The 23,249-nt window shown below is 34.7% G+C and overlaps 1 protein-coding gene across 2 annotated transcripts in view; it reads left to right on the top strand.

The window, feature by feature from the left end:
* The window catches only part of CTTNBP2 (cortactin binding protein 2), a 137,459-nt gene that overhangs the window by 66,742 nt on the left and 47,468 nt on the right, over window positions 1-23,249 (top strand). For both annotated transcript variants that reach the window (XM_033007285.2, XM_033007284.2), the window contains exon 3: window positions 16,932-17,156. In XM_033007285.2, coding sequence (XP_032863176.2) covers window positions 16,932-17,156 — 225 coding nt within the window. The remainder of the gene's footprint in view (window positions 1-16,931; window positions 17,157-23,249) is intronic.

The following is a 23,249-nucleotide window of genomic DNA, read 5'->3' as shown; positions in this document are numbered from 1 at the left end:
CTGGAATTTGAAAGTCAGAGAAATTCAGATTTGAAAAAGTAATTTGAAAATTAGTTGTTAACCAGAGCAACTTAAGTTGCTGGACAAATTCAGCCTTGTGAGGACCAACAGCCTTGGAAGAGCAGACCTTTATGATGGTCAGGGTCAAATTTCCAGATTTATTCTCCAAGTGAACAGTTAATTTGCTGTGAAGAGCAGCATCAGGATACACCTCAAAGGAGGTGATCTTTCTGTAAATCTTTCTCATTAGCACTCTGATTTTGTTTAACTACTACACCAAATAACTTAAGATGGTTCTTTTTGAACCTGTCATCTATTTATTTTAGTAGCTCCATGATCAGGGTTGCACTGCAGTTAAAATTAAATTCAGGTTAATATTTAAATCATTAAAGTTATTTCATTAATAGCAATTAAACAGCATGTTATTTGTCATTGGGAATTAATATAGTTAAAAAAGGAGGGAGACTTGACTATAGCTGCTGCCTCCATCTGTCTCAATTATCCAAATAATCTGTCTGCCTGTAAGAAGGGGATAACACATTCCTGATGTGGAGGTAATGTCGCCACATAACCAAAGCACAGGTCTGGCCTCCCACAACTGTGATCTCAAATACAGCACTCATTTGTTGTGGTTGTGGGTTCTTTTTTTTGTTTGTTTTGTTTTGTTTTTCTCCAGCCATGAGGTAGCTGCTGTATCTGCCTGCTTTCTAGAGGATATTTTTTAAAGTGTATTGACCCTCATATGATGAACTGAAATGCTAGTGTTAGCTGTCAAGCCTGGAATTACAAATACTAAATGCTGCTTTTAGTGGTGATTCTCTCATAAAGTTATATCATTAGTAGGTTTTTTTTCATCTAAAATTTTAAAGCCCAATTTAGTGGGGATTTTTGTTTATTTTTAAGTAATTTTATTTGCCTATGCAAATTTCATTAGATGGTGAATGGGGAAATGAAAATGTATACTATACCTGCATCCATGATATGGATTAAGTAATGTGAAGAAAAAAATTCAAATTCTTATCATACTAAATCCTTGAATATACTGCACTGCATAGATTTGGAACACCTTCTTTGGATTGTTGGTAAAAATCACAAATTAAATTAAAAAATAGCTGAAAGAATTACCAATACCAACAATGGATATATTTTTGTTAAATTAAAATTGACTACAGTATCACTGACATTGCTGTGGAGCAATGTATTTTCTCAGAGATTAAGTGAGCTCCAAAGCAACATATTCTGTGTATGTGGTGGCTGGGTCAGGAGAACAGCATGAGAATGACAAGGTGAATTTGGTTGTGGCTGTTTCTTCAGTGCTATAAAGCCCTAGTGTATTTAATTTTCACCATAACTTTCTAAGGCAGGAAAGCTTATCTTCTATGTATGTGTTTGTACCAATGTCTGTTGAATCTTTTAGCCAGTTTCTGCAAAATCTGACAAAATTCTAAGCATTTCAGAAATAGGTAGGGTATAAAACCAGGCAGCTGAGTAAGAAAAATCATACTGTTGTTAAGGCCTTAGTTGAAGGAAGGACAGAGATTTGTGGTGTCTGTTACTGAGCACTGCATATGAACTGTAGAATACAGAGTTAGGGAAGATCAGACATCATTAATTTAGGTGCTCAGAGAATTTAATTTAGGCTATCAACGTTTATAAAAAGATGAGAAGAAAAAGATCTCTGCTGTGGGAGTTACTTCTGCCTGAATTGTAAGTACAGACTATCTCCTTGAATCTAAGCATTTTGACAGGCCTGCAGGCTAATCAATAGAGCTGGAAATGAATCATACTTTCTATATTCTAGAAAGTATAATATATAGGTATAGTAGAAAATCCATATGAGTTAATTACTGACTTCCCCTGCCAAGGCATGTGAGTTCTTTAAGAGTAGCGGTTGAATTTTGTAATGAAGCTGTGGATATTAATGTAATAAAATAGGTAGGTCAAAAGCCAGAAGCTATTGCATTGTGTAATAATACCTCATAGCCACATTTAAGTTTAATATCCCATTCTACTAGCTCTACCTTAAAAAGCTTTCAGTCTAAAAAGACAAGATTTTACAATAAAGACAAACGGCTTTTAGACATGATGTTTCTTTAAAATAGATGAAACATACTATGTTGAATGCCAGTTTTCAGGTTCCAACTCTCCTGCTAATAATTTTAGAACTACTAGAATATCAGTATTCAATTCCATGAGAAATTCAGTAATTTAAAACAAGTCTTAAATAAAAAATACTTTTTAGGAGGATCATTTGTTTAGAAATGATCAGATTGTTTCAGACATTTCTTAATATAACTAGCTGCAATGAAAAGAAAGATACTCCATTTCCAGAACTCTGCTCTATTTTTTCTAAAAGTATATATAATTGAATTTAACATTGTTTTGCAAGGTATTGGATTTTAGAACAACAACAACAAAATGTTTGTTTGTACTAACATTCTATTAGAAAATTCTGGTGATGGGGTAGCTTATAAGATGTTGGGGTGCATTATGATAAAGGCCATTTTTTACATATCTATATGTGTGTGTGACTGAACCACTCGTGTGAACCTACCTCAACATTCTGACCAACCACGCTTTTGAAGAAACTCTCCCCATTGTACCCACCTAACTTGGCTTTGATTTGCCTCACAGACCACTCTTAGGCCGTGTAAACTGAACTGAGAGCAGAGCTCGTCCTAAGTAACACTTCTTGCCAAATGGCAGAACCATAAGCGCATTCCCAGTACTGATTGTGTTGCTCTGAAAACTTGCTCCTGTTGTGCTGCGCTATGTTGACATAGTCACTGTATACCTATAAATGCCCTTTTCCAGGGTTGTTTGTGTAAATATACTAGGAAATATGAGTTTATTTGGTCTACATTTAAAAACAAAAACAAAAAAAACACCAACTTTGTATCCTCATGTTCACTTTCTAAAACCAGAAATTCCCCAATGCTTTCTACCATTATGATCATTCTTAAATTTAAGATAGATGGACCTTGCTTGAGAAATTGGCAGATGGGTCATTGTAAAATGATCTTCTGGAGTCTCTCCCCAGAGGGCAGAATGCATTTTCTGCTCAAGCTAGTTTGATTTCAAGTCCTGAGCTGTGCATTGTGGAAGGCTATTATTAGTAAACTTGTCTTTGAATTTTGGCTGACAATGATTAAGCATTGAACAATATAGTTTTATTTTTGTCTCATTTTATTATAACTGTCAATTGCTGTAACATTTTCACAATTCTTTAAGTGTATGTGAAGATTTTAGTATTTAAAAAGCAACAGCTTAATGTATCATAGTTTTACCATAACAGTATACTACGTAAGATAGTCAGGTTTTTGACAGGTAAACAAGAATGGTACTGAAATAGCTATGCAAAACGTGGAGCCTCTCATGCCTGGCTCTGCATTTTCAGTAATGAATTAGCTGTTCCTTGGGGGAAAAAAAAAAAAAAACAAAAAAAAAACCAAACAAGAAAAAAAAACACAACAACAACAAAAAAAAAACAACAGGTAAATATTAAGTAAAATATTTGGAAGGAGGCCTGTAGGTACTTGCAAGCTATACTTGCCTACTTTGACCTCTCTGCTTCCCAGTGAGTTCTGTCTATCAGAAGATCTTCCTTCACATGGTCAAGGCAGACTTTTGTCTACTGCAGTTTGAGATTTTTAGTTAAGAAATTTGATTCATCAGTTATAGTTTTCATTTCCATTTTATGTTATTTCCTTATGCATCTCATGATGGGGTGATATTTGGTTTCGTCTGTATTCTGTAAGTTACACGTTAAAATAGAATTATTACCAACATGATAATTGTCAACTGTGTGTGGATAAAGTTCTTATCTTGAACTACTGCACAAAGTCAAAAAGAATTATACTGTAAGACTTATTGCTTCTAGAATGAACTCTAGTGTTAGAGGGGAAGAAACCTGGGGGCTATCAGGAAAAAGGGAATCAATCCGCATAGTTTAGTTTTTCTCAAATTGACTGATAAATTTACATGTGTATTAGGTGTAATCTGTCAAAGGAAGCTACACCACCTATAAATTATGAAGACCCTTACTTGCAGTAATTGTGCTAAGTTGTTGTGAATTTAAAATGGAAACCTGAACTTCTCCTATAGGTATGAATCCCCTGGAGCTCTTGTACCAAAGAATGGAGTTAAGAGCACACAGAAGGTGGATTAGAGGTTTCTGGCAGCCAGGCAGACAGTCTGTTTTGTAGCAGGTGTCTTTGAAAAATGGTGATTAGGTAGAAGTAGGAGCAAAAGATGTTAAACTGTGCGTAACAGAAGGTTGTTGTTATAGGCAGTATGATAGCAGTTGTTGGCTTTGGTGGCAGAAGTGAACCATGAAATAGAAGTCAGAAAATGCCTTGTTTGCATTGTCATTTTTGCACGTTGCAATTTCTTTGCAAAAATTAAATTTTTACTAAATTTTCAGGAGGTAAAGATCTGCAGTTTGTGTCTTTCCTCATCTGATCACTACTTTTGATTTATTGTCTGTAATTATTGTTGCATATGCATTTTCTCTGCTCTTAAATATAGTTTGTCTTTACCTGTCCAGTGATCATGGTTATGATTAAAGCTTTTACTTTCTTAATATTATTGCATTGTAATTTTCTAAACATGGCTGTCAAAAAATATTACTTCACTATTGCAAGCTATTTAAAATTGATTGCAAGAAAACTATGAAATATGAATAAACCTCAGACAGGCTAGTAGATTAAATGACTTTTCAGTGCTTAGTTTGGGATGATATCTTTATCTGTGGTTTATTTAAAGTTTTAAAATAATGCAGCATGTTCTTTGTTCACCTAATTGAAAAAGTGTTGTTAGACACAACCTTAAAGAATGTTCAAATTTTGAATGTTCAAATTTCAAATTTACTTTAGAAGTAAAAAGTCATTTTAGTTCTGTAAAATTACTGGACATGTTTTGATAAACTGCTTTATTGCCAAACAATTCAAGAAGCCAACACTATTCAGTAAATATCTGTGTGGACCTCTATTTTTGAGAATTGCATGACTAGTTATAATGTAAGAAAATAACTTTTGTTGCATGATAACAAAATTACCAAGCTTGCTTAAGACAGCAAAACCTAACACTGTACTTCAGGAAATGTTGTGAAATTAAAGGACAGTCTTATACCTTATCCTTCATACTTTCAGATTCCACGTTGCAATAATTTGAAAATACTGTTTACAGTATTGGTGGGTTGGCTTTATGCATAGTGTCTTAATTGAAAGATCATTTCAGATGCCTATGAAAGTATTTACTTTTATATTCAGTCAATTTTGTAGTAATAGTTCTGTAAGCATGGATAACTAACAATAAATACCTTTCATCATGCAAACAAAAGTATCAAGTGAACTGTATTTGGATTTTCCTTCATGTAACACCTTGGGGTTGTAGCAGCAGTAGTCCTTGGACTCATTAAGTTTGTTGATCTGAGGAATTGTGGTATTTTGAGACATATAAAGGCCTGTTCTAGAAGCTATTGACAAAATAAGTTTTCAGTAGTATTACATCTTGTGGTAGTTATTTGCTCTTTGCCAAAGGGCAAAGCAAAACTTTTGGTAAACCATATTAAAGCAGTCCTGTATATGTGTTGTTTTACTAAACTTAAGATTTACTGCTCAGGTAAATACCCTTATTCCAGTCTCTCCTAAAGTTGGAGACTACAAGTATGAAACTGTGAGGCTAGTTTTCTAGTATGAAAACTCTATGGCCTTGCATTGCAAACATCTTTTTCACTTTGTCCTTTCCAGCAGTGACTGTTAAACTGGTAATAGTGTCTTTTTGTTTTTCACATGAGAGCTGAATATCTTTATTGTTGCCAAGCACGTAACTACTAATTTAACTGAAAGTGTTCTGCTGGCTTCTTTCTTGAATAATTGTTTTGCCTTTCCCACTTGAGTCCTCCTACCCTCATTTGATCTTTCTGCATAATCCAGCATAAATTAGTGAGTAGAGATACACACAGTATTTGTAAAAACAATAATAAAAAATTCAACATCATCTTGATGTAACTGTTTATTGATTTCTGTGAACATTGAATAATACAGCTGTGACTTCATTGTTAGAGTGACTTATTTAAAATGTTTTATCTGTTTGCAATCATTGCCCACGTTGCTCACAATGAGAAGTGTAACTGGGTCATCCTATCTGTATTATTATGCTAACTGAAATTTTCCATGTTTAGTTAATGGAACATGCACAGGCTATTTCCTCTATGCCAATAAACGGTACGGTTAATTTTGTTGATGGTAACACTAAAGTGCAACTGATAACATAACAGTTCGTTCTTTTGTTTGTGTGTCTCTTCATGTTACTGTTGCTGAAGAAAAAATGTATAAGATTTATTCTTGGTTCTTCCAATAAATTATGACAGTAATTTAGAAAAAATAATTATGAATAAGAGATTTGATTTGGGTCCTTTTCAAATTCAACACTTGTGAAAATATTCACATAGCAGCAATTACTTTTGTTATGATTGAGTGTATGTGTTCCCATGCTTTTCTTCCTCCCACTCTGTTTTGATGCTGTTCTGACTGGTGGATAGGTCTTTCCACCTGCAGTTTTCCCAGAGAGAGGCATCTGTCTTAGAAGCTCTGACAGTGTACTAAAAATACTTAGCGCAAGGTCTCTTTTAAAAGCCAGCATTCCATTTGTACAAATAAATGGAAAATTTGAGAAAACAGAGCAACAGAGATTATAGGGAGTTCTCTCTGAAATGACAGTGTAAAATTTTAGTTAGATATTGTGGAAATATAAGCTGTTATATGACAATTTAAAAATTGGTAACTTTTAAGTAATGGTATCTGTAAAGGGACTACTAGCTCGAAAACTGCTTTAGTTCTAATAGAGGGCATAAAATCCAAAATATACAATGCAGATGAGTATTCTGTTTACTTTAAAATGTTCCATTCTAGAAATAAAATTTATTTAGTTAAATCTATATGTTCGTTCAGTTTCTTCACTAGGAGTAGTAGAAAAAACAAAATTCTTCTTGGAGGTAATACATATTACACTTACAATTTACCTTCCAGTGAATCTGGAAATAATTTGAAAACATTGAATTTTCTTACTTTATCTCAAATAAATCTATATTGTTAATAGAATATAATAGGTTATTTCATTTGGAAAGGACTTATAATGATCATCTAATCCAACTGCCTGACCAATTCAGGGCTGACCAAAAGCTAAAGCATGTTATTAAGGACATTGTCCAAATGCTTCTCAAACACTGACAGGCTTGGGGCATTGACCACCTCTCTAGGAACCCTGTTGCACTGTTTCACCACCCTCTTGGTATAGAAATGCTTCCTAATATTCAGGCTAAACCTCCTGCTAAAGCACAGCTTTTGAACCATTCACACATGTCCTATTACTGGGTACCAAGGAGAAGAGATCAGCACCTCCCTCTGCACTGCCACACCTCAGGATGGTGTAGAGAGCAATGAGGTTGCCCCTCAGCCTCCTTTTCTCCAAACTAGACAATCCCAAAGCCCTCACAGGACATTCCTTCCAACCTTTTCAAGCGGACATTCCTTCCAACCTTTTCAAGCGGACATTCCTTCCAACCTTTTCAAGAGGACATTCCTTCCAACCCTTTCACCAGCTTTGTTGCCCTCCTCTGGACGCATTCAAGGACCTTCACAGTCTTCTTAAACTGTGGGGCCCAGAACAGCACACAGCACTCGAAGTGAGGCCTCACCAACGCTGAGTACAGCGGGATGATCGCCTCTTTTGCCCGGCTGGTTATGCTGTGTCTGATGCACCCCAGGATGCGGTTTGCCCTCTTGGCTGCCAGGGCACACTGCAGACTCCCGTTGAGCCTGCTGTCAACCTGCAGCACCCCAGCTCCCTTTCTGCAGGACTGCTCTCCAGCCACTCCTCTCCCAGTCTGTGTTTGTGCTTAGTATTACTCCATCCTGGGTGCAGAGTCCCGCATTTCAGTGTGTTAAATTTCATCCCGTTAACCATTGCCCAATGTTCCAATCTATCTAGATCCCTCTGCAAGGCCTCTTGTCTGTCAAGAGAGTCAACAGCACCTCCCAGTTTGGTATCATCAGCAAACTGGCTAATGGTGCATTCAACTCCTGCATCCAGATCACTGATGAATAATATTCAACAGAACTGGTGTGCAAATTGAACCTTGAGGAACATGGCTGGTGATTGGCCACCAGCCAGAGGTAGCCCCGTTCTCTGAAACCCTTTGAGCTCTGCCCTTCAGCCAGTCCTTCACCCAGCGCACTGTGAAGCTGCTCATCCCAGAGTTGGACAACTTCTCCAGAAGGATGCTGTGAGGGACCGTATCAGAAACCTTACTAAAAATCCAGAAAAACTACATCACCACCTTCCCTTCATCCACTAGGCAGGTGACCTTACCATAGAAGGGTATCAGTTAAACAGGACTTTCCCTTTGTGAATCCATATTGACTGTGCCTGATGATTACACTGTAAACTCATAATTTGCATACCTTTTCATTAAAATAATTAAAGCTCGGTAGTCATATAATTGCCATGCAGTAGCATGGTATGGCATTTTAACTGAGATTTTGTTAGCTTTAAACTACGAAAATCTAAGTGCTGTATATAAAAAAGAAACAGGTTGATTTAGTTAAAGGTTTGCCTTTGTTATGTTTGGTATGTTACTGAGCTGAGGAAACTTTTTCGCTGCTAAGCATGGATGTTAAAGTGCTCTGGTTTTGGTTAGAGGTGAAGTCAGATTTTCTTCAGTACTTCAGAAGATATGGCTGACAGATTTCCCTGCAAAGAATTATGAATTGATTTGCATGAATTTGGACTATAAATTTGAACTTGCAAAAAAGTCTAATGACAAATGGTTATTTGAAGCAACCAGAAAGCTCAAGTCTCTTCCATCCATTGACACTCATTATCAGTATGAAAATCTGTATTATTTTCAGAAATAAATGTCCTGGTGGTTAGATAATCAGAGCATCGAACAGTGATACTTCCTTACAAAATATTGGCCTATAATTTTCAAATGTTTAAGCATCAGACAACAAAGCTGTCATAAAATATATCTAATGTCATCTTTATACAGAACATCTGGATGGCTCTTGTCAATTAAAAACACGTGTTGTTTTACAACTTGAGCTTTGTTTCCTTCCTCATTTAGAAACTTAGTGCAAGGCCTGAGTTTCACATTTTACATCTGAAAGTGAAGAATATTTTATATTGTGTTTTTTTGTTGGTACTGATCTTAGCTTTGTAATATGGCCTTTTCATTTTTGAATCCAAAACCTCAAAATAGTGGATTTCCATTACTCTAAGGGAAAAAATTAGTAATGAAGAATTGGAATCATATTTCTGTCTATTCTGTACATCTGTCTATTCTGTATCTCTTTCTTTCTTTGGGGTTTTTATCAGGTAACAAGGAGAAAGGGAAGGAGGTTGGGCTACTTAGCAATATTGGGATAATATTAAACTGGTGCAATTGGGTGATACTCTCTTTTTATGGAGCTAAACCACTAAGGAAATTCAGGCTTGATCATTACCTTAGTTGTATAATTTTTCTTCAATGCTTTTAGTTATATCGTTAGTCAGGATTGTTTACGTATTAATTAAATGTTTGTCCTCCTATACACAGAGGGATTTGAATTAATTGTTAGGCATGTTGTACTTTTGTTAAGTCTGTTTTTTAGTGCAAAGAAAAGGAAATTGTACAGGTTTTTACAAGTCACTTTAATATTTGGATACATGGCATGAAATAGAGAAAATCTGGTTTGCTGTTGTTTTCATAAACTGCTAGGTAAGGTCTGACCTTTTCTGCCTTAAAATGATGTTTTTGTGTATCTTCTTAAATGGACGTTACTGAGGATCGCCTTGTAAAACAACATATAATCTTATATTCAGAGCTTGCTTTCTAACTTGAAAAATACTTTTTAAAAGCTTGGATTTGAAGCTATGTGATTCTGAGAAAAAGGGGCACTTTGCAAATTGCAACTTTTTGGGAAAGTTCTATGGTTTGCTGTGAATGAGAAAATAATGCAACTTTTTGTTGTTACTCTTATTTTAATGGCTCATGCTTGGGGTAACTTCTAGAAAAAATGATTATATCTCCACTTTCATGCAGCCTACTTCACTGTAATGAGTTTCTTTGATATATTTGCATGGCTTTTTAGGAGTAATGTGCCTTACATTAAAAATTACCAAACAGATACGTTTTATTTTCTTTATTAGTACTTCTATCAAAAGTCTTCAATTCTTTCATGATCCTGATCAGTCATCAGTAAAGAGCATTTTTTTTAGTATGAAACAATTATATAGGTCCGTCAGGGCAAAATCAACTTGTATGTTGGTTTTGTTTAACTTGCTGATTGCACCCTCCTATTTCTCAATTCTTTATACTGTTTTCACTCCTTTTGAACTAGCAGCCTGTTATAATTCTTCAGAGAATTTTAATTTATTTTATCCTTAAGTGTACATACAACTTTTTGTCTTATGATACTGGACACTTAGCAATGGAAACAGTTTGAATATATTGGTCAAATATTTTTCATATAATATTGAGTTAATTAAAATCTAATTCACTTGTAGACTTTGCATAGGTATGCACTTGCACAGTGCTGAAAAAAGGAATTTAGACTATAGTTCAGATTGTAAGGAGAAATTGAGCAATGTGTTCATTGACAGAAATCATGCTGTAGGATACAATTTCTTCAGCAGTCATTGATTACATTTCCATTTTTAGTTTGTTCTGTAAAACTTTATATGTAAATAACATCTTGTATGATACTTCGAAAACACTCATTTACATCTGCATTAAAAAAAAAAAAGCAACCAGAAGAAGCCAACAAAGTCTCCAAACCCTATTGTGTAACGAAATTGCTAGCATTCTTTAAAGAGTCATTCTTAATCATAGTAAGACATCATATCCCCCACCCCAGTGTTTTGCAGGTATCTCTGAAAGTACTGCTTTTATTATAAGTATATACTCATTGATAATTCTCTTTTGCTTAAATTAATAGCTCCAGAAAATAATTTCAAGACACTATATTCCACTGAATAAGATTTATAAACATGCTCTCTTTCAGCCACCTTCCTCTTCTAAAAAAAAATCTATTACCTTTTCAATTTTATTTAGAATGAAGGGCTCACCCTTGTCTTTAGCATAACACATAAAATAAGCTTTTACTGCCTCCTCTTCTGTGCTGGTTAGTTTTAGATAACTTTTTACCACTCCCTGATACATATGTCAAGAGAAAATATTAATATGAACCTATCAACATCTGTTGAAACAATTTTAGTATATATGGAAAAGGAAATTAATCAGAGGAACAAACTCTCTTGAAAGGAAGGAAATTTTGTTTAAGGGTTCTGGGGCAGCTTTAATTCAGTTCCATTGTTCCATAGCAGTGTAGGACATGCAGTCCTATTTTTGATGTTTATCATCAATTGCTGCATAGGAGGCTTGGACTTGCTGAACTCAACTTGGCAAGTAAATGAAGAGGGAACTATGAGATATGTTGAGGGGAAAATGGAGTATCAACCTTAAAAATACTGTTGCTTATATATTCTGATCTATGTAAACTGATTATGAAAACTCATTTCAGTGAATATATGCAACTAATATCAGTGTAGGTTATTAGTGAAAGAAAACTAACAATATAACATATTATGTGTTTAATTTTTCATGTTTCATTATTGGGCTTATTTCTTACTTATGTATTAATTGGTTGTATTTGTTTTTCCTTGCTTTTTTTAATGCTGTTAGCTTTAAGTCCACAGAAAGACAGATACTATTTGAAGGTCTCCCTGCCCCCTTACATTCTTGTTTAGATAACAGGGGTAAAAAATCTAATTAGACTTCATAGTTATCAGTCTAATCACTGAAAATATTTTTTTTTTTTTTCATTCTGAAGTAGAACATAAGAAACAAGTGACTGCAGGCCAGATCTTATACTGGATTTTCAGCTTTTCCCACAGCCCATCATCCAGATACCTTTGCTCCTTTTGCTCCTCTCCCTGCAAACCTCGCTGCCAGTTTTCATCTGCCAGTGGATAAACGGGGTCAGTGACTGCAAAGGGTCAGCTTGGGAGATGGAAGTGTCCAGGGTGGAGCTGGCAGATAGATGCATAGAGGTGACTTGAATAGTGTGAAAAAAGTTGATGTAGGGGTGAATGAGGTGTCTTGCTATATGTGGTAGGAGAGAGGGTCCCTGAGAGAGTAATAAAAGAAGCAGTTCATCTTTCTAGGAGAGAAAACTTGAGAGTAAATCTTCCCCTTGTGTCACACAGCTGCGTAATCCCTAGGATTTTTCAATACTGATTTTTTTTATTTTATTTTTTTTTTAATATCAAGAACTAGAAGTTCTGTTTTCTGTGTCATAAATAGTAGTTTCATGATCCGAAGCAAGACATAAGACTTGTTCCACCAATAAGTATTTGGTTGTTTTTCCTTTCTCTGAAAGCTCATTTCTGTCATTTGTTGCCTGAGAAGATTGCTAGCATCTTCAAGATAAAAAATAGCAGTCCTAGAAGAAATCACTAATCATAGAGTAATTTAGGTTGGAAGGCACCTCGAGAGATTGTTCAGTCCAACCTTCTGCTTAAAGCAGGACTAATGTCAAACATGGATTTGGTTGCTGATGGCCTTATCCAATCTAGTTTTGGAAATCTCCCAATGACAGAGGTTATATGTTATCCCTGGGCAACACATTCCAATGCTTATCTGCTCTCAGCAAGAAGAATTTGTGTCCAACTCAAATTTCCCTTATTAGATCATGCGACAATTGCTATTTGTCCTGTCAGCGTGCTGACCTCTAGCATGTGTCTCCCTGGTTGTCTCTGTTTCACACTGAAAAGTCTTATTTGTATGTAGCTCCTCCTTGAAGAGAAAGAGTGTTGTACTTTTTGATCGTCTTTCACTCCTCTCTGAAGGTGTTTTTCAGTTCTACTGTATTAATTTTTAGTATAAACTTGTAGTCTGTGCTTGATCTAACATAAAGCTGTAGACCAGTCTGTCCATAAGGAAACTTCGGAGTTTTGTTCTTTTTAAGTAGTAGTTGCACTCTTATTTTAGTCTCCTTGTTTAATGTTTCAGATCCTGTGTAAGGATTTTAAAAGCTCTGTATAAATATGATGTTCTTATTGGACTGAATTCAAAAGCTCTTGTAAAGGACTTTAAGCTTTTACTCTATTGCAGTAGTGAATTTCATGAATTAACTATTTAAAGGGGTTTTTTTTCTTTGTTTTTAGATATTTTCTCTTGATTCATGTGTGCTTACTGTCAGTTTTTATTAGCAGTTACCTGTTGAAGGACTTGGCTTAAGTCATAATTTTGTGTACCACTGGCATAGGCTGCAAAAAGTGTCATTTCCCACGGACATCTTTTCATAGCTTTAAATGTTTTCAGTCTCAGCCCTTCCATTAAAAGGCTAGTTGCTGTGCAAATGAGTTTGTACAGAAAAATAAAGCTGGCAGTTTATAAATTCATATAGCACCTTTCACAGTGCAGCAGTCCTCATTACCTCCTGTAGTGGATGCATATTCTGTCTGGTTTTGAAAATTTTCTGTTTGAAAATGCATTCAGTTAATTATTCACAAATTAACATTTTAAATGTTATTTTCTGTCTATATTGCTGTGCAATTGATGTTAATATATGAGACACTGTTCTAGTGCAGCCACCATATTATGCAGAGACTATTTTAAAGGATTAATTACCCATATGACATTGGACTGTACATTCCCCAGATAATGAGTGCTATAAAAATCAGATATCTTTATATTGCTACTAGCTCTTACGACTTGAAATTCAGTGCTGAAAGATGATGTAAAAGAGAAAATTTTCTGATTCTAACATTTCTGTTTCTCCCATCTGATATACTTTAGTGAAGTGCAAAGGGGCAGAAGTATTATTTAGAGGCTGGAGGAATCATGTTAAAAAAAAAATAAAACCCCAAGCCTAGTGTGTCTTTCTGTCACTTTGTGCCTCAGTTTTAGGGAACTACCCATTGTTTCTCTTCTACCAACCTTCTGCTTTATCTTCTATTCTGGTATCTTCATTTGAAATTATGCATCCTCATCCCGTCATTTTATTTTACATTTTCAGTCTTTGTATAGAAACATGGAAATGTTTGTTTTAATATTCTGCATTTGGCTCCTTTTATAGTTGGAAACATCCTGAGATGACTTTGCTGTTTATGGTGTGAGAGTTGCCAGTCTGTTTTACCCTGTGCTTGAGGGTATACAGTTACAGTTTCTGCCCTACACGGTCTGTCATCCCAAACCATGTGCTATTCAAGACTTACTGTTTTTTCTCCAGTCATTAGCTTTCAGAATTTCTTGTAGCCACTTTAATTCTTAATGCCAGCAGATGGTTTTGATTTTCATTCAGATGGAGCTCACCTCTTCTATATAGTTTCATCTTTTCCTTAATTAATGAATCCAAACACCCAGTCCCATTATGATTTTGGCAGGTACACACTGAGCCTTTGCCTTGCTTGCTCTAATTGCTATGTATGTTAGAGAACGTTCATATTGCATACATACAGTATGTGCCAAGATGACAGCTAGTCATGTGTCATAGAAAAAACTGTAAAATACACATTATTTCACTAGTTGTCTACCTGTGCTTTTGTAAAGGCATGAATGGTTGACTTTGACTCTGAGATCAGTAAATCTCCTTGGCTTCTCTTCTTGCTGTTGGATTCTGGATTTAAGAATGGAGGCTCTGGTGGTCCTATTTTTTGTTTACAACTGAGCTGCTACATCAGTGTTTTTTCCTTTATTTTGATGGTTCACTTTGTTTATATAAACTAAGTGGCTTTTACACTGCTGATAATTTATGAATGGATTGTGCCTTCATCTCCATTTAAATTCTTAACCTGCGGGTTTGTTATCTTGTTTGGCTGCTTAGTACTTTAGTCCATTTAAGGTCAGATTTTTGGTTTTGATTGTTTCCTTTACATGAAGGTTGAATTCCTAAGATGCATATTTTCCTCTAAATTCAGTATATTGAACCAGGAGCTACAAATATATCCCCTCCCTACCTGGCTTTGTAAAGTTACCTTTGAAACTATCCATTTTATTTTATTTTAAAATATCTAAATTAAAAAATAAGGGATTGAAATATTAGACTAATTAGGAGTTATTTGCAAGACAATTTATAAAAAATATCTAGGTTCTATCAGCTTATATTTGTCTCTTCAACCAATCGCTCCTTGACTTTGTAAACCTAGCTAGACTTTAGGTCTGAATGAACTCTGTAAGCTTTTTCTGAAGCTATGGCTCAAAGGCCTGTTTTTTTAATAAATATTTTCACGTTCCATTTATACTATCAAATTGAAAAATAGACTAAAAATTTTTCAAGCATCAGAATATGTAGGCACACTTACTTCTGCTGCAGTCAAATTCTCTTTTACCTTTCAATTTTGTAGACAATATATAGAAAAAAGTTGGGCATTTGCCAAGGTGTTATTTGTAGTTAGTCTCTGAGTAGTTTTTCTAACATAGTTCTTATGTTCTTCTTTCTTTTCTCATGACATGAAATGTGTGTTATCTTTTATGACCTTTTCATATGTTACAATTTTAACATCAAGCTTTCCAAATGATCTACTAAACCATTTGGTAACCATTAGGCTTTTTCCTCCTCTCTTTTAGCTCAGAATTGGCTTAGTCTTCCTCTTTTTTGCTTATTCTTCAAAACTGAATTTGAACCAAAACACAGATAAATGTTTTATCCGTTCTTGGAGGGATTCCTCTTTCTCATGGTGTTTCTCTGCACTGTGTTTTGTTTTGTTTTTTTCTTATTTTTTGAGACACACTTCTGTCAAGAGTCTAGTGACTGTTTCAATTTTTCAGGTAACAAACCTTTATTTTTTTCCAAAATTTGTGCTTTAATGGTTTGTTTTTCTTCCTTTTGCTTTCTGTTTTATGTGCAAGCACAAAACCACCACAATAAAATTCTAGAAATTGTTGGATCTTCCTGGTGGGTTTTTCTGTTTTGTTTGTTTGTTTGTGGGTTTTTTGTTTTTGGTTTGGTTGGTTGTTTGTTTTTAATTGTTTGTTTGTTTTGTTTTGTTTTCTTGTTGGTTGGTTTGGTTTTGTTTTGTTTTCCTCCCACAAATTAGATGGGTCTTAAGTTTGAGGTTTTGGAACAATATCTTTGATGAAGACTGTTAGAAGTCAGTGCTTATCGGAGTACTGTGTATTAAATGTATAAAAATACCTTATCTGAAATTGGTGTCTTCATGTTGAAGAACCAAGTTTCTCAAGCAAAACTACCTCTGATATTTTTTAATATTTTTTGTTATGACAATAAACTTTTGTACTGTAGTTTGGAAATACAATTATGTTTTTAAATAATGGTATGGAGAATCATATGATCATCAAGCTCTTCCTGAAGAGATATATGAGAAGTGTCTTAATTTCACAAAAGCCTTGGTGATATTTTTTCTCTCTGCTTGTCTGCTATTACTTTTGAAAATCTCTGTGTGTGTAGACATACCATCATTTTTTTTATTTGAAAAATACTTATTTTGGTACTGCAGTAAGCACACAAAGCATGTTTTCATATCTTTTACTAGCATTATTTTAATACACAGAAATAGAAAACTTTATTTTAGAATGTTTTTCTTCCCTTTTCTCTCTGTGTATCAGCCAGTTTACAAGATGTTATTTTTGTGATACTTCTGAAACTGCCCCAGATTGATATTTCTGTATCAAATTGAGAAAGGCATGGTGTTTTGTTTGTTTGGTTGTTTTTTTAATGTAATGAATTGTATTGATTATAATGAAATCTGTGTGCAACATATTGGACTATTTCTTTTAGAGACTGTAAAAAAATACCTAAAGAAAATATTTTTAAAACATAAATAAGTAACATAACTTTCCCTGTGGTTTAGGTCTCTTCTATGTGTGGATGTACTCCAAAGAATGCATTTAGTTTTATTTCTCTCTCTGTTTGCTTTTTTGTTAGGCCCGACGCAAAGAGGTTTTTATCCAGGAACGATATGGAAGATTTAATCTGAGTGACCCATTTCTGGCTCTTCAGAGAGACTTTGAGGCAGGTGCTGGTGATAAAGAAAAGAAGCCAATATGCATGAACCCCCTGTCCATTTTAGAAGCTGTTATGGCTCACTGCAGGAAAATGCAAGAAAGAATGTCAGCTCAGTTGGCTGCTGCTGAAAACAGACAAAAGAAGGTATCCTGCCACCAACTTCTTTTCCTTTTTCCTCTCCTGATTTGTTCTTTCATTCTACTTTTAAAATTTGCATCTTTATCTAACCTGGTTATCATTATGAGTGTTAAAATGTTATCACTTAATGGTCATATTTAGTGAGATGCTGATTTTCTAGTGATATTTTGTGTACACCTCATTCATTCCATGAATGTAGCTCAATTTATGGAATAAATGAAATATAACAGGTACAAGTTGATGCAGTATATGAGTGGATAGCTCAGCATGAGCTGAGAAAGCATCATCGCAGTATATTTTTAAACCATCACCACTGGAGCCTAGACGAGCTACCGTTATTTTGTTCTATCCTAAATAGTATAAAATAATTTATTTGCATTTTCTATTAGGTGGCTCTGTTTCATAGATCAGTGAAAATAAATTATAACTCTAAAAAATACCTTTTTGCATATTTAGGACATTTGCTGTAAAAAGAAAATTAATTTGGAACAAAAATGTTGAAAAAAAAAGTCTCATATTGAAGATAAAACAATGTCATTTTGAAAATGAATGGTTGGTTGGTTGCACATATTTCACTAATATTTAAGCTGTACATTCCTAAAGCATCGCTAAATATGAATATGTTGGGGAGGGGTTTTTGAGAGGAAAGAGGGGGACAGTAATATAATAGACTAATCTAGACCAGATATTTTTGAATAATTAGAAAAGAAATGCTTGCTAGGCGTTGAATCGTCCTCACTGGGTATGATATTGATAGAATGTCTTCAGCAGTTGTGAGATAGCTTTCTGGTGGCAGTTTTATATTGATGTTTAAAAAAGAAAACAGACAGTGCTAAAACAATTGACATAAAATTGGTTTTGGTAGTAATTACTCTTTGGGAAATAATATGTACACAAAAGTACTGGAAGTATACTGGAAATACATGCTTAAGTTAAATCAGAAAACTTTTTCTTGTTAGTTTAGTTGTTGTTTAGTTTAATTTAAGCATCCCTGCTCTGTTAAGACTCCAGAAAAACAGATACCACATTAAAAAACATGAATAATACCAGACTTGTATGTATGATATGTAAGTCTTAAAACAGTGTAATGGCCTATGTAATGACCTGTTACCTCTACTTACCTAGCACTGCTTTCTGAAGACTCCAAAATGTTGATTTTCTTTTTCATATGTTATATAAATTGAGGTTTTGAGGAAAGGATTGTCTCAATGTAGAAAAGGATGAGTAGGCTTGCTTATTCTGACTGACGAATGATATTGGGAGAGACCCTAACATATCTGCCTGGACAATTGGATTGGTTTCTTCTTTCAGTGCATAGCCACAAGTCTCTTGTGCCTAAATTCTTCATCTGTCTCTGGCTTTTAGTATATGGACAGATAGATGCATGTAAGATGGGCTTACATATTGAGAATATGTCTCAAAGTCAGGGTGTTGTTGATAAGTAAATGCAATTTCTGTCCTTTTTTTGGCCCAGGTTTGTTACCAAAGTCTATATCTATAAGTCTGCATATACAGGAAAGGATGCTCTTGTCTTTTGTTTCCTATAAGAATATATGAAGTTTTTTCTTTAAATCTTAATTTTAAGTAATTGGATCTTAATTTATTTTGCAGTTTGATTCTTACCTTGAGAAGTACCTAAACCTCTAGTACACTCAATTCTGAAATCTGTAAATTCCAAGCTAAATTTTAAAGCACTACACTTGAGAAAATGTGTGTTGCTTTGAAAGTGTGTCATTATGATTCTATGTTTTTACTCCTTGTAACAAACAGGAGATTTAAATAACACAGGATTTGAAAACAAACTGCATGATGTTGCGCAGCTGTGTACTTGACTTTACAGAGCTTACATCTTCCACTTTTAAACTCAATTAGAAATGCGTTTTGGACAGGGCACCCTCTTAAACTTCTTGGGTTTGTGGCAACAGATGACACATCTCTCAATAATCTCCATGAATTCACAAACCATTCAGTTGGTGTTTTACTTTCCCTTAGTTCCACATTTTTCTATCTGTTCTCCGTCTCTCAAATTCCTCTGTGGAAGAAGGTAATGAAGGTATTTTGATGGATTTCTAGAAATGTTTAACAAAGTAGGGTGAACCAGTGTAAGAAAAAAAAAAATTAAGCCTAGGAAAATGTGACCTAAATACAGAGCCAACTGCATCTCCTCCCTCCAAAAGTGTTTCCTCCTTCTCTAAATGTGTGATGGCTCTATCTTCATGTTTGGAATTGCCTCACTGTCTCACTCTTAGACTAAGTAATAAAGTCTGTGTACAGCTGTGTTTATTTTCTCTGGATATTACTGGACTTCAAACAGGCTCAGACTGAACTCTTATTCTCAGGGACTTATACTTATTATCTGTGAATACAGTGAACTTAACAGTATTCTTAGAATAAAATTTGTATTTGATCATAAAAAGCAAGTCATAACAATGTGCCAGAACGTAGAAAAATGAGAGGTGCACAAATGACTGTCAGTCATAGGTTTACCATATACCAAACACATAATCTCCAGATGTCATCTGCTTTCTGTTAAGTCTCCACCCTCTTCCATCTCTTTGCATGCTTTTCTTGGAGCTGCAATTGAAATTAATTTTGAAATTTCCTGGGGATTCAAAAACAGATAATCAAAATGACAGTTCTTGATTTGTCAAGTGTTTCCAGAGAAGTTTTTCTTTCAGCATATATCCCAATACTGACATGTTGCTTGGAAGACGCATCCTGATGTGATTTAGCCTAACCTTGTGCTTAAAGCAGAGTGTCACCAGCAGTGCATCTGGTCATTTGTGAATTTGTCTAGCTGAGCTGAGTCCTGAAAACGCCCAAGAATGGCAATACTGCAGCCTTTCTGCAATACTATCCTTATGAAGAACATTTTTCCTCTTAAAGGGCAATTTTTCATGTTAACATGTAACCAGCCACTACCAAGAAGAATTTGATTCTGTGATCATTGTAAGGGCCCTTCAGAAGGAGTGGTATGTTGCTATTAGATCATACTTCAGTCTTTTTCTCACTAGACTAAGCAAGCCAAGTTCCCCTGACCTTTTCTCACAAGGCATGCACTCTGTCTCTCACCTTTGAAGGGTCTTTGCTGGCTAGTTCTTTGTAGGACACTATCATTTTTCTCAGTATCCTTTTTTACTCCTTTTCAAATCCTTCTTGGACACATTTCCAGATGTTTACATTACTGATATGATTTAGCGTATGCATATAGTACACTTTGCAAAAATCAGGTCATAGTTAGTTCATAAACTCATAAATAATTACAGATAGTTCCAAATCTGTCATCTAAAGGAAAAAATGCTGTGTAAATATTCAGAGTTTTTTCCTATTCAAGATGATGCAGCCAAAACAAGGGTGGGGGAGAGAGATAGATGTGAGACAAGGTAAAATGAGAAATTAATGCTGCTCTTGTCAATCTGAAGTCAAATAGAGGACCTCTATGTATTAGGAATTCTTTATTTATATGCAATACTTACAAATAAGATACTATAATAGTATGGTAAACTGACTTCATCCCAGTTATATGTTAAAATCTGCTTGTAATTATTTGAATGTAATACAATTTCACAGCAGTTAAATTATAGACCCAGTCCCTTGTCTGAAAGCAAAATGGAGGCATAATAAAGCATAGAAAATCTTGATAAAAATATTTTCACTATAGTCTTATTGCATTTCCAAGCTTTAAAAATTGCATGCATATCTCATGATTTTTATATCTGTTTTAACAAAAAAGAAACTGTTGGATGCTTCACTGTTACTGTTGGATGCTCTGCTTGCTTTGAAATGCTTGTGAAACATCCAACTGCTGTTGGATCCTTTGAAAAAAACAATGAGATGCTTGAGACAAAATAATGATTTTTATGCATGTGCAGAACTGTGAATGGGACCATTCCTAAATACAGTATCATCGTACTAGCTTGTTAATTTAATTTGCAGCTGTACTGTCATTAACATAACTGAAGATGTGTTGTTGCTGATACTGTTTGTTTAGCAATAACTGATAATGCCATAGCTTATTTTTTATATATTTAACACTACTTTTAAGAAAGGGTGGACATGGTTTTGTGAAATGCATTGTACAGTGTATTGGTTAACCTGGGATGAAGTTCTAAAGCCCTAGAGGAGCCACTCCACTGCTAAACGTATTTTGAGGTATTTGAAACTAAGATGATGCTTATAACTTCCCATAGTGATTTCTTCCTCTTAGTTCACTGTTTATTATGATAATGGTGTTATTTCAGGAAGAAATCTTACTATTACAATAATATACATCACATCAATATTGCCATGCTTTTTCTCATTATTCTGAAGAAAATGGAAAAGAAATCTACAGTCAGATAATGTGATTAGAAATGTTGGGAGACCAAGACACATGTTCATCTGTAAGTGTAAATTCATGCAGGATTTATTGTTTGTTCTCTCAATGTCATTTCACTTCCTTTCCCTTTTACGCGTTTTCTTGTGTTTAAATTCTGCTTACTATGTGGGAAAAAATTATCCTGGGGACAATGGTCTATGGCAGGTGGGATTTCTTTCTATTACAACTTCAGACTCTCTCTCTCTTGTACTCCTCTCTTGATGGCATGAGTTTCATCTCTACTCTATGGTATAACTGAAGAGTAACAAAACTGTTATTTAAAAATGGTACTTATATTAGCTTTTGCTTAAATGCAGTTTAGTTAAAGATGAACTGTAGACACATCTACAGTGATGTAGAAAAAGCTTCCAGAGCTATTGGAGAGGACAGGGAATAGTGTGCTGTAGCAACAGGCTTCTGAAAATATATTACATTATAATGCCTGGGTCTTTTTTTGCCTGTGCATCTGTTTGTTTTCATCTAGCAACCAAGACAATATTTTAAGCATTGACTGAGAGAGGAGATATTCTATAGTTATTACCAATCCCATAGACCATGTTGCTTCCCACATTACAGTTTACAATAAATATGTTTACAGCACTGTATTGTCTTAAACTCTGAAAATAGCATTATTTTACCATGACACTATAATCTGAATCTATAATCTATGAATCTTCCTTCATCTATTGAAATGAAACATTTATTCCAGGTAAGATCTTAAAGATACTATTTGCCACAGCTTTCCTTAGATTATTATTTTGAGCATTGTGAAATGTTCTTATATTGTAGAAGCATGAAACAGTTTCCTGTTGCAGTCAAAATTAACTGTTTATGTTTGTGAGCACTTGATTTTTTTTTATAGGTTCTTGAAAGTATCTTTCTAGAAAAAATGCCAATCTAGAAAATTCACCTCAGTGGTACAATTCTGAATTGTTATTTCTGTATTGATCTATACGTGAATACCAAGCAGAACTGACAAGGCTAAACCAATAAAAAGAGTACAGGAAAGGGAATGCTTAGCAGTTTCTGGGCATTTTGTTTGTTTTTTTAATCAGTCATTCAGGTAAGCCATATAGGAAGCTACTGCATCAGTACATGAAGGGAGAAGCAGGAAGAAAAAAAAATCCATTTTTCTTTTGTTGTTGTTTTTTGACTTGTGTAAAAGTTTGCTTGGGAAAATATGAAGCAATTTGGGTTGCATAATTACTAGTAGGTATTTTAGAAAATGGTGCATTAACAGATTTTTTCCAGTGCTTTTCTAGAGCAGGGTCTTTGAATAAAAGCATAATCAGCAGGGAAGATAAATTAGAGGCAATGACTATATGAATATGAATCTTATCCATTATCTGCATGTAGTAGGTAGTTTTTTGATTCTAGCTTATAACATAGTTTATACATCACTGATGTCAGTGAGACCTTCTGCTATTAGTAAGTACAGGAAGATATTTGTGCCTGTGCCAAAAGTTGGTCTCAGAAATTAATGTCTTATTTTTAAACATTAAAACAAGATATGACACCTATTATGAGCATCAGTCTGAGGAAGACCTAAACCCTAAACCTTTCATTTATGGGCTCAAAATGTTTTTGAGAAGCTCATCTCTTGCTTGTGTCTTGTTCCTTTACTGAGAAGAGGACTTCCTGTGATGTTCTATGTCTAATTTCTGGAGAACAGGTAGGTCCTCACTCAGGAATCACAAACATTTGATCACTTTGGGAAGTCTCTGCGTTGCCAGTGGAGGAAA

This window comes from Tyto alba, unplaced genomic scaffold (genome assembly GCF_018691265.1).
Source record: "Tyto alba isolate M040663 unplaced genomic scaffold, T.alba_DEE_v4.0 Super-Scaffold_2, whole genome shotgun sequence".
Taxonomy (NCBI): domain Eukaryota; kingdom Metazoa; phylum Chordata; class Aves; order Strigiformes; family Tytonidae; genus Tyto; species Tyto alba.
Note: the sequence above shows the minus strand (reverse complement) of the source record. Positions and strands in the feature narration are given on the sequence as shown.